Source organism: Globicephala melas, chromosome X (genome assembly GCF_963455315.2).
Source record: "Globicephala melas chromosome X, mGloMel1.2, whole genome shotgun sequence".
Classification (NCBI taxonomy): domain Eukaryota; kingdom Metazoa; phylum Chordata; class Mammalia; order Artiodactyla; family Delphinidae; genus Globicephala; species Globicephala melas.
The window spans coordinates 72,540,034-72,552,785 of record NC_083335.1 but is presented as its reverse complement, the minus strand read 5'-3'; the positions used below and the strand labels follow the sequence as shown (position 1 = coordinate 72,552,785).

At 44.5% G+C, this 12,752-nt stretch overlaps 1 protein-coding gene and 1 long non-coding RNA gene across 2 annotated transcripts in view; one reads left to right on the top strand and one right to left on the bottom strand.

Moving 5' to 3' along the window:
• The window catches only part of LOC115849872 (uncharacterized), a 57,329-nt gene extending 52,519 nt beyond the window's left edge, over positions 1 to 4,810 (top strand). The window contains exon 5 of the long non-coding RNA XR_009560691.1: positions 2,920 to 4,810. This is a non-coding gene — a long non-coding RNA (uncharacterized lncRNA). The remainder of the gene's footprint in view (positions 1 to 2,919) is intronic.
• The window catches only part of MSN (moesin), a 67,901-nt gene that overhangs the window by 18,502 nt on the left and 36,647 nt on the right, over positions 1 to 12,752 (bottom strand). The window contains exon 2 of the mRNA XM_030851495.3: positions 6,670 to 6,753. Coding sequence (XP_030707355.1) covers positions 6,670 to 6,753 — 84 coding nt within the window. The remainder of the gene's footprint in view (positions 1 to 6,669; positions 6,754 to 12,752) is intronic.

The window sequence follows — 12,752 nt, the reverse complement described above, 5'->3', positions numbered from 1 at the left end:
AGGTCACGGCAGGGCAGACTGGGAACAGAACTAGTAGGGCAGCAACTGGTTTTTGTCTGTACCAATGGCACAGCTGTAGAGGCTCAGAGACCCCAGAACTAAAAGGAAATGAGGAAGGCACGGACTACACAGCCAGTCCCACAGGTCCCAGGAGTAAGTTCCTTAGCCTCTTCTTGCACCATGTTGTCTGTTTCACTAGTGGGATGGGTAGTGGTGTGATGAGAAGAGGATCATGGGAGCCAAAACAGTTCCAGGATCTAGAGTATCTCTGAGGATAAAGTAATAGCTAAAGCGATATCTAAAGAAAGATTTCAGGATCAGCAAGGCATTTTAATCTCTCTGAGCACTGCCTCTTCCCTTATGAATACAGAGAAATCAGATGCATATAAATTTTCCACTTCCTTAGGCTGTAGGGCTTGGAGAGATGAGCAATGTCTCTTAGCCTCCACTGAAGTCCTAAAGTGAGGAAGTGAGGGTGTTGGGGGAAGGAAATATGGTCTGAAGTCAGAATCAAGACTGAAAAAGAACAAAGGATAAAACAGATGACCCCCGGACCCCAGGCTATAAGGAAAACTCCAATTAAGGTCCACAGGGTGCTGGGAATCATTTGATCAGGCAACTCTTGGCCCCATTTCAAAGTCCTGAAATATGGAAATGAGTCCAAGCTTAGCTTGCTTCCAGCTTTGCCTCCAGCTGAGACCTTACTCCAGAGGAAACAGAAATCTCGTTTTCTAGTGGGAAAGAGTATCTAGGTCCCAGTTCCAGGAACAACATCTGTGGCTCCAGTGACGGGTCCTTACCATTCCACTCTGAGAAATGGCTGCATCCCTGAGAAAAAATGTCTTTCTTTGCTCCCTTTGATTCCAGAGAGCCAGCTCATCTGGCCTGAGCTAGTATTTCTCAAAGCTGCCATGGAAGAAATCCTTAAGCAGCAGAAGATAATGAATGCATATACCCCCGGGATGGGGGTGGGGTGGGGTGGGGGTGGCAGCGTGAGATACAAGAAGATGGCTGCAAGCCACAATTTTTTTGAAGCCTGAAGGTTTAACCTTAATCATTTGTGCAAATTTTACTTTCTACTCCTTAAATATCCATGTTTTAATAATGAAATAGATATTATCTACAAGTAAAACTGATGCGCCAAGATACTAAATCACATCCATCCCACGGCTCTGTGTACCTCCTGGAACCTGCCACATTCACTTAGAGGGACTAGGACTTCAGTTTGTAAGACACTGGCTGTGGATTCTATTCAGCCACACAATAGAAACCCCCCAAACAGACTGGAGCATTGCAGGATCCAAGCAGCATAGACTAGAAAACTGGGGTCCAGTGAGGGAAAGAGATTTGCCTCTGAGAAAATCCTCACTAATTACCAGGAGCATCTGGATATAAGCAAGAACTCCCTTTTGCCTCTCTTTTGCATGTGAAGGCTACTTACATCTGAGGTCTGGGGAGGGGAGAGGAGATTAGGTCAATTCTGGAAAACAAAGCCCCCCTCCTCATATCCCTTATGCATCTATCTGAGTAAATAAACTAGTGACATAAGCAGTCACTTCAGAAGTCCAGAGCAGGATTGGGAAGCAAGGCTTGGGCCTCAAGAGGAAAACTGCATGAGAAATTATGTGCAAAACTGCACCAATGCCCAAACACCTGAGGCCCACTGAGATCCCATTACAGGCTGGGCAGCAGCTGCATCAGCCACCCACCTGAAAGCAAATCAGTGCACAACTGGAAAATTCCAGGAGGGCTGCCACCATCGCTGCTTCTGCTACCCCACACTGCCTGTGCCCAAGTGGCCACCTGCTCTGTAACACAGAACCCGTTCAGCTAGGGTTCTAAGTTTAGGGACCAAACTTTGTTCTTAGAATGGAAACAGGCAAATAAAGAGGAGGTCACAGAGGACACAGCTGACAAAAGATTGCAATTGCTATGCTTTGCTATAAGCTTTGGTTCAAGCCACTATACTACTTCCTAGCTATCTGACCTTAAACAGGTATTTTCCCCTCTCCAAGCCTCAGTTCATCATCTATAAGATGGGGATACTATTATTATAATAATAGATATTAGTTATTTTATAAAACAAAAATGGTAAAAAAGAGAAGAAGGGATTGCTGCCTTCAATGCAGAGTCGACAAATCCTAAGGCTTTCACTAAGCCAGAAAAGCATCCTGATTTCATGGCTCCCTTATCTGAACTCCCAGGGGAAATTCCACCCACTTATTTAGCCCTTAACAAGAATAAGCAACATTAGAATGCCTGCTATGCACCAGGCACTTTACTTACTCGAGGATTAAATAAGACTACAAAATCTCTAAGATTAGTGTGATTACTATTTTACTGAGGAAAGTAAAGTCCTAAGAGGCTAAACAAGCCGTCCAAGGTCACACGGCTGAATAGCAGGACAGAATTTGAACCCAAGGCTGACACCAAATCCCATGCTCTATATACCACCTCTATATACAACCTGAGCCTCAAGGGTGTTTGTTTCATTCAATGTGAGAGGAGAGTTGCATGTACTTTTCTCTGTTTCCATAGGTGAGTAACTCCAAGTTCCTTAAGGACAGAGATGGTGTTTGATAGGTCTAGAGATTCTCCTAGAGACACAGTAGACCTTCAGTCAATACTGAATCAGTCAATGAACAGATGAATGAATGGATGGATGCTCTGAGATTTCACCTCTCTTCTAGAGCTCAAAACCTTAAGTGGAGGGGGCAGGTAGAGCTAGAATAGAGCTAGAGCTAGAGACCACGGCTGAGGAGGAGCCAGGCAGAGGGTTCTTAAAGTGGAACTTATTATGGCAGCACTGCCCCTTAGTGGCACCTAGGTAATCAAGAGCCCTCAGAAGAACCTCACGCTTTAGAAATGGGGCTAAGTAACAAAATCGCTGTAACAAAATGTGTTCTCTCTCCTCCCTAGCTGTGAACACACTCACAAGAAGGAACAAAAGCAAACGGGAAGAACTATGGGCCCCACTTCCCTTTCCCACCAGGCCTTGTAACTCCTCAAGCTATGGCTTCCCATTGTTGCCTGTTATTTATCGCTGGTGCCAAGGAGGGTGCTTCCTCTCCAGTCAGCTTCCTCTCTGGTCATCAGCCAGACAACTGCTGGATTCCAGGATGGCCCCAGAGCTTCTGTCAATTCCTCCCAAGGAGTCCAGCTCCTTCCTCCTAGGCCCCTGATCTCCCTGAATGATGGATCTCAAAGGTCAGACAGAATGGACTTCCCTCCTTATGCCTCATCAACTTAGAGAGAGGGAAGAAGGGAAGAGATCAAATGCCCCAGTGGCCTGTGAACACGCATCTCTGAGGATTTCCATCCAGACCGGCCTTGGTCCCGAGAGTGCCAGATGCTCAATTCTGTGCCAGAGTTGAAATTTTTTTTTTCCTGTAGCTTTCACCTATGGGATCCCAGCTCTGCTCCTTCTGACCTCACAGAACATGACTGCCCCCTCCTTCCTACAACAGCCCCTCAGTGATCTCAAGACAGAGAATACATCTTCTCTTGAGTCTTCTCCAAGCTAAACAGGCTCGTTCACCCCAAACAGAGTAGCACAGTAGGGAAAAGTATAGTTTTACAGTCAGAGCTATATTTGAAACTCTGTATCACAATTTACTAACTACATAACCTAGAGTGTGTTTTTTCACCTCTCATAGGCAGGGTCACTACAAGGATTCAAACAAGGTTAGTCCATAGTAGGTGCTCACTAAATCATATTTCTCAAAACAACACTTATCTTCCTGGTGGGAAATCATGAATTTCCGGGTTTCCTCCCTTTCCTCTCCCCAACCAGTATGAAAGATTCAAGTCTCTCAAGGGCTTTTTTGGGGAAGCAGTAGCTTTCAGAACTAGCACATCAATCTGGCCAGGGCTCCCTACCAACTGGGCTTCCCTCAGAACCACACCCACAGTACGCAAACCAAACCAACACTAACAAAGAACTATCCGGCCCTGTGGCTTTTCAAAGTTAACAAACCCCTTTGTTCAAGTATTTTTCTGCTCTAGGCTCTAAATTATGCCTTCTTCACCCTCCACAGCAACGCCCTCCAATGCAAATGGACAAAGCCCCCAGTGTTGAAGGCAGGGAACAGTGTCATTTGTTTGAGAGAGGTGGGATATAGAACCAGGGCTCTGGGAAGGCATCTGGGTAGAGGCCAAGGGAGTCTCTGGTACCCAGTTGGACTATAAAATCCACATTGGCTGATACTCTCCTCTCTACAGATGCTGCCCAGAATGATACTGCTGTCTGAAGCAAAGGGCCCAACAGCCTACCTATGGTATGGACACCTTCTCCCTTTTGTCCCAGAGACAGTAGAAGCCTATCTAGGAAGAGCTGTCCCCTCACCAGGTATCCTTCCCCTCCCCACCCCCTGGCATATGCCAATTACAGATCACACTCAAGTGAAGCATTTCCCTCCTTTTTACAGAAAGGGGTCATCTGAAATCCAAATAGTGGGGTTAGAAATGGGAAAGAAAAGATATGGAATACAGAAATAAATGCCACAGATAAATTTCTGAGAGATAACCAGATTTGAGATATCAGTTAGACAGTGTACAGATGGGGAAACTGAGGCCCAAAGAGGGGAAAGTTTTGTGTAAGGTATCAGGAGAGTTAGTGGTAGAGCCAGGCCTAAGGCTCCAAATTTCCAACTTTCTATCCAGTGCCCTTTCGACTTCACCAGGCTGTCCCTTGAAAAGCTTTCCAGTATAAAACCTGCATGCAAAGGGAGAATGCAAAACCTTAATGTAATCAAAATGCATTCAGTCATTCCAGACTAGCATTGTAATCACTTGTGAACTATGTGAATGTCAGCACATTAATTGTAGTAAATGTGTGTTTAAATGTTCCTCTGACTAATTTGTCTTTTGTAAATTAAATATCAATGACTACCTTTCACCATTCGATACAAAACAAACTCCAGAGAAGAAGCAAGTTCTAGCTAGATCCAAAGTTAGATATGCTGAGGATCTTCAAGCCCATCTCCCAACTCTAGCTGATTAATGAGACAAGAAGTGTCACAGCATTTGGAAGCTATCATTTATTACATCTCTACTACATGCCAGATGCTTCACATAACACTCACTTCTCTATTTATATTTTCTTATTGCCTTTCTCTCCTATTTCTAATTTATCCTTTTGTATAATTATAAACCACCGTAACAAGTTTTCTGAGTAGCAAGTGAGATACAAATAACATACTCTTTCATAACCTCACAAAAAGCCTTTGAGGTAGGTATTAGACCCACTTTTGGGGGGCAGGGCCAGGAGAGGAATGAGACTACCAACCCAGAAAGGTTCAATAATTTTCCCAAGGCCTAGCTACGAATATGAAGATTTTGTTTCCCCATCTGTAAAATGGGGCCAGTACTAATTCCTGCATTCATTGGGCCTTGTGATAGTCAAATGATATGGTACACAAAATGTCTGTCACAGTACCTGACATACTGTAAGCCCTGGACAAATGTTAACTTTCATCTGTAATAGCCATAGACAACAATTTTCCCACTCTACCACATGACATCAGGGACTCAGGAGACATGCCCAAGCTGTCCTCACATTTCTAGGCATATTTTCCTTCCTTTTACATAGAGATCTGAATGGAAAACAGCCTTGCACCATCCCCATCTCCATCCTCTCCCCTCACCAGTCAGGAGTATTCATAGTAACAGAATGATCTCATTTGAATATAATCTCCTTCTTCCTTTCCTTTCCCAACTCTGGGTAAGCTCTCAGACAGCAGAGGTACTCAGAGAGCAAAGGAAGGGAAGCAAGAGGGCCTGGAAAATCCATTAAGGGGACATGCGGTCCCAACATCCAGGACAATGTTAGACTCCCACCTCACCAGAGGCGGGTGTGGAAGTAGGATAATGGCCCACCTGGAGGGATTCCAATCTCTGGAAATGGGAACCCATTTTTACTCCTAGAAGTCTGGTCACAGATGGCACACTCCTTTGGCCCCTGGAGGGTCTTTGAATGCTAACAGATTCTGTGGCCCCCACCTGCCTATTACATAGCACATCCCTTTTGACAATGATGATTCACAGCAAAGGAACACCCCTTGGATTGGAGATGGGAATGACCACTTCAGCATTATCTCCATGGCATGATTACAGGAGCTGAGGTATCCTCTTATTGTATTCATCACCCCCAGTGGTATCCTAAGTCCCAATATTCCTTGAGGGAAATGTACATAGAGCACACTACTTCAGAGAGAATATGTTGGTTTCCTTCTACTAGGAAGAAAAAACAATGTGACAGAGGCCATGTTGTAGTGACAAGAACATGGGGTTCAAATACCAGCCAGATACCAGCTGAGTGCAATTAAGTTATTTAATTTCTGAGCGTCATCATCAAAATAGAGATCACTTACATCTTTCAGAGTTGAGAGAAAGGCTTTGCATGCTGACATTTTAAAAGCATCTAGCACAGTCATATCCTACTCACTTCTCTTTTCTCCCATGTTCAGCACCAAGGATAGGATTAATCGGGGCCATCAAGGTGTAGGCTGCCAAAGTTAAACTTTGCCTCCTTTGTTATTAAGGCTGAGGCCAGCCTTTGTTTTGACCTATCCTGGAGGAGTGAGTAGAAGAGATTCCCCAAAAGTGGGTATTATGGTGGAAGCTATTGGGAGAAGTGGGGGGCTAAGGAGCAACAAGTCCCTCCCTTACCTGGTCAAACAGCTGCTTGCCAGTGGTGTTGGGCTGAATGGCAAATTCCAGCTCTGCGTCCATGGTGGTCACACGCACATTGATCTAGGATGAGATCAAAGGAGGCAAGTTAGTTTTCTGGCTCTATGCTCAGCAGAGCCTGGGACAAGTCTCTGTTCAACCACAGGAGAGGGAACTAAGATGCAAGAACCTAAGACACTTAGATACTGGTGTGAAGGAAGGGAGACTATTTTAACAAACAATAACCTAGCCCCTGCTCCCAACCAGTTTACTGAAGACAAAAAACCCCAGAGCTACAGGGCAATGCTTACCAAGGGGCAAACAAATGAATGCAAATCAACCTACTATCAAGAGGAAACAAGTGTTGACTGTACTTCTTCCACCTACACCAGCCAGCTGCAAGCCCACAGCGTTCTCTCCCCACCTCTGATCTATAGCCTGGATTATCTACAGCACTGATCTTTGCAGAGGCAAGTTAAGGGCAGGATAAAGAACACTGCATTCTAAGCCTAGCATCATAACTGGTTCACTCCACAACCTTGGATAAGTCTTATCCCCTTCCTGGGCCTTAGTTCCCCTCATCTGTGCAAGGGCAGGAGTGCAGGGCGTGGAGGTTGTCAGTTACAGTAGGCAATCTCCAACAACCATTTCAGTGCTGACGTCTATGGTTCTATATACTGACTTACATTGTTAACACTTCCTGTATTTATGTCTCACTGGTCTCCCTAGGCTCAAGATAGGAAAGGGGCCTCAACAGAGATAGGTGTGGGCAGCACAGAGGTGCTTGACTTCCCAAAGCCAAGTCAGCAGAGAGAAAAGGAATAGGGACAGGCCCAGATGGAAACACACAGTATTTCACAGGCACTAGAAAAAGTACCCTCTACCTTTAAGAAGAGATCCCCTAGCCAAAGTCAATGATAGCTGAAATTTCATCAATAGAGATATGTTCCTTTGGCTGAAAGCTTGGTGGTGGTGGTAATAGTATTAATAGCAATAATAAGCAGCAGCTTTCATGTATGCAGACTTATTACTCACTAGGCACTTTATATGCACTACCCCATTTAATATCAACAATCACCCTGTGAAGTAGAGAGTATTATCTCCACAGTGGGGATGAAGACTTAGATATTTGCCTAAAGTCACATCACTAGTAAGTGGGGAAGACAGGGTTTGAATTCAGATCTAAGTCCAAGCCTCACAATTTAAACCAATACGCCAAACTCCTCTTACACCAAAGTGTAAAAGTCTCCATTAAAAGAAATCAAAGATTAAGTGTTCTTTGTTGTTGTTGGACATTTTGCTTAAGTAACCTATATGGTATAGCCACAAGATGGCTTGTTACATGGTCATATAAAATATTCATAAAGACTATTTCATGCCCAAGGCAAATACTTCAGTAATATTAAGTAAGGAAGACTAAGCAACAAGATTTCATGAGCTCAACTTTGTAAAAAGTATGCATACAGAGGTTATTGGAACCATACCCAAGTGTTAGTCAGTCTTGGTTTTTGGGTAGTGATCTTATGAGAGCATTCTCCCTTCTTTAAATTAAAAAAAAAACTAATCTACATTTTCTAAGATGCTCACATATTACTTATACTATTGGGAGGGAACTAAAAATAGAATTGTCAAAGATGCAAATCCCCACGGAGTGGGTAAGACATAAGGCCTTATCAGTCTTTGACACCTATGGGCCCTTCCTGAGCACAGGGGTCAGCTAGCAGGGAAGAGAGGGCCAGACAGCAATTTTGCCAGCTAAACAATTCTGATGAGGACTAGGCCTGGGGAACAATTTTGTAAATAAATCTCACCAGGGAGCCAAGGAGGAAATCTATTTCAGGATTGACAATGGGACAGGAAAGGCCATGAAGGCAGGAACAAGTAAGGCAAGTACCCCAGTGGGAGACAACGGGCAGGGTTAGCCACTTTGACTCAGTGTTACCTAGGCTTCCTGCCAATACAGTGACCTCCATAGAATAGGCCCTCATAAGGTAGGGAGAATGAGGCCCAAAGGGCTGGAATTTGGCCTCAACATCTAGCCTTAAATCACCCTTGAGCTGAGTCAGGTGAGCCCTCAAAACACCAATGACTTGATAGGGATAGGGAAGAGTAGAAAAGGGACAGTGGCCCTTTTAGTGCACTGAGAAATTTCATTCTCACCTCAAGGTTTCTGTCTTAATTAGAGTTACCTCTCTAGTATCCAAGACTCAGTGGGTACTCACAAGATACTGGCTAAATGAACAGTACTAAGCAAGGGGATATAAGAGATAGATATAACATAGTATACAGAATCAGAGGTGGGAACATTTTACATCTTGACATTTTTGTGCCATGGACCTTGCCAAGCAGTTTAGTGTGGTCTATGGACTTCCTTCTCAGAATATTTGTAAATGCATGAAATAAAGTAGATACAAAGAGACCAATTATACTGAAATAGTTATCAAAGTTTAATATGTACTTCTTTATTATATTATATATTTACCTAACACTGGGTCTTATTAATTATTACTACTGTAATTTCAACTTTGTCTTCGGCATAAATGATATTTTGAGAAATCTATAATAAGTAAATCGTGATACAAAAGTATCTTAGATTTCCACTGGTGACAAAGTCATAGGTACTAACTTTTTTTTTTGGCCTACATTCATAATTGAAAGAGGGGCTAAATTTCAGTGAGAGGTTAGTGAAAACAAATATGTAATTTTCCTCCATCCAACTTCATAGATCCTTCCCACTTCAAATTATACCCATGGACTTCACGGAGGCTCAAGGACTCCAGGTTAAGGAGCTTCCTATAAATTTATTTCAGTTTACCCAATATTAATGGAATAGTATGTTTAAAGAACTATGGTTGCAGTAGAGCTACAGGACCAGTCCCTGACCCCAAGGTACTTACTGAATTAACAGCAAAATTATAATATACAAGGGAAACCCTGAGAAGTGACATACCAGAACAGAAGAAACATTTTGTGGAAATACGGAACCATAGTTCAAAGTGGTATTTGCACTGGTCTCTAAGGATAACCTGGATTTTGAAAAAGGGAGAGTGTGGGAATTGGGGGGAAGAGCATACAAATGCCCTAGGTAGAGAAAGAAACACGTGCAATGGCCCAAAAGGAGACAGAGATAAAAGCATGCAGGTCTATACTGCTGAACTGAATGAATAAGCATTTTCAGAACTCTAATGGAAAACTGATTAATTCATAAAAGTACTAACAAAAGATCAAGATGAAAAAAAAATTAATTACATGGGACTGAGTGAACTGATGAGGATGATTATAATTTTTGTGACTTTCTGTTTGAATAAAAAAAACACATTTGTAATTAAAAAAAAAAAGCATGCAGGTCTCCTCCAGGGTAAATGAGGCCTGCAAGGTGAAGAGTGGGCAGAGAGGCCAGGAAGGTAGGTGGAAGGTCTTGAAGAATATGCTAGAAAGCTGGGCCTTAATCCTGTTGAGAGTGGCCAGCCACCCTGAAGGTTCTGAGCAGGGTGGGGCAGAATCAGAACAGGGCTTTTTAGAAGAAAGCACCCAGGGAGGACACCGAGGAAAGGGGTGGGGCTCTAGGGAACATTCCACAGCTAGGAGTTCTCTTTATTTTTTTTTTAAGATTTATTATTTATTTATTTATTTTATTTATTTTTGGCTGTGTTGGGTCTTAGTTGCAGCACGCAGGATCTTCGTTGGGGCATGCAGGATCTTTCATTGCGGTGCACGGGCTTTTCTCTAGTTGTGGCGTGTGAATTTTCTATCTCTAGTTGTGGCGTGCAGGCTCCAGGGTGCGTGGGCTCTGTAGTTGTGGCGTGTGGGTTCCAGAGTGCATGAGCTCTGTAGTTTGCGGCACACAGGCTCTCTAGTTGAGGTGAGGGGGCTCAGTAGTTGTGGCACATGGGCTCAGTTGCCCCGCGGCATGTGGGATCTTAGTTCCCTGACCAGGGATCAAACCCGTGTCCCCTGCATTGGAAGGCGGATTCTTTACCACTGGACCACCAAGGAAGTCCCAAGAGTTCCCTTTAATTCACACTACTAGGAAGAATTTTCAAAGGAAATTCAGTGTCTCTTGCAGATCATGTCAATCACAGGTCATACCAATCTATCATCTTCAAGGGCTGGCCCACAAGTCCAAATATTTAACTTAAATATTTGGTAAATAAATGTTTCTTAAATAAATCAACTGGTAGAAAAGAACTCAGCCTGGGTTAGGAATAAGCATGTCAGAGAGGCTAGTACTGTACAGCTTCCTCCCTCCTAATAGAGCATCGCCCCAGAACAAGGGCTCTCCTCAAATCTGAAGCTGTCCAGCTGAAACCAAACTGGAACCTACTTCTCTAGAATCTCTGCTCAGAGTTTCTGTCATTCCACTGTGGCTGCTTCTCGAGGGAAAGCAGCCTGTGGTTCCCTGAACTTCACTGTGGAGACAAATAATCTTAGGTTTAAAAAAACTGGAAAGAAAAGCAAACACAAAGGGACTTCTCTTCTTGCCATCACTTAACTCAGAAGAAAATGTGAGTCATGAAGACAGGGTCATGGGTCTGTGTTCTCCTTTTTTTCTGTGTGTCAGAGGTAGGGGGTAGTAAGGGTAATAGCATGACTGGGGTTGAAGGTGATAGGTATAGGGCAGGAGTGTTGATCAAAGAATATCCCTTGTTTTCCATAAGAGTAATCTGAGACTCAAATGTGTACAAGGAGCTGCAGGCCCAGACCCACTGCCACACAGGGCCCACTGGATGCTCACCCTAGTGGGCACCCACTGCCTTCCTTTTGGGCCTGGCCTCTTCAATCTCAATGAGGAGAAGAGGGCAGTCTAGTTTGAGAGGCAAGAACTTGAAAATAAAGCCTCCAAAGTCAGCAGAAAGTTCCCAGGCAGGCCCTCAGCTCAGCAGGAGTGGAGGAGCTGGCCTGGGTGGAGTAGCATTTCAAGATGTGGTCCCCAACAGAGAACTAACGCCCTGTCTAAGCCTGTCCTTGAAAACTGTGTCTCTGGAGAACATTTAGAGTTTAAGGAACAAAAAAAGTCTGGGTGTGGTGGGGGGGTGACACCCTCTCATACACCCTAGCCCTCCCACCCCTAGTGCAAGAACAATAAATCCACTGTTATTTATTGAACAATTGAACACAGACACTTCCCACACCAAGCCTTTCATTGGACACTAACAAGTCCATGTCAGTGGTCTGTCATCCAAAGCCCTCAACAAACTGGGATCTCTCCTGTGTCCCCAGTTGGCTGGCCTAAGAAACAAAATAACCAGGCCACATGCTACCTCTGCCTTGGTTGCAACAGCTGGGGTACTTTGCTCTCTGGACCTGGCCAGCTTCAAATAAGGGAACCTCTCTTTCCCTAGGGCCAGGAGCACCCAGATGAGCAGTAGCTGGGCCACAGTGAGATCAGGGCAAAGTTTCCTCTTACTCACCCCTGTCACTGAACTACAAGATGGCTCTTTCCTGGAAAGGAATTTGGGGGAGATAGAGGACAAAGCAGAGAGAGTCAAATAATCACAAGTGGCTTGTCTGAAGCATGGACCTGTAAACAGAAGGCAAATGGCATTACCAGCCTCACACCATGGATAAGGAAACTGACGAGCATAAAGGCAGGTAACAGAAGGATGGAAATGAACACTTACTGTATAGCAACTATGTGCGAAGCCCCTTCACTCACAGTCTCACTCAACATCACTGAAACCACATTTACTCAGCCAGCAAGTGGTGAAGACAAGTCTTCTGGACATTCCCAGAGCACCATCCTTGACTCCACCTACCTCTCCAGTAACGCTGATTTCACTGCTGACTTCAGACACCGCCTTGGCAGCTATTTTGGCTAAGGCCCAAACACTTTAGCATAGGAAGCCTGGGCACATCTGGGAAGCACTGCTTGGGAAGGCCCCCTTGCCAGGGCAGAGCTTATGAGTCAGCCCAGTCGGGGCTGAGCTCAATGACATCACCCCTCACCTGCCACCCCACCATTCTCTTCAAAGGCCCAACTCCTCTGGGCTTTCAGTGGCACTGCTGCTATGGAGAAGGCAAAGGTAAGTGTAGGAGGGTGGCCAGAGGCAGGACAAGCCCTACCAGGGTAACCCCAGAACTTC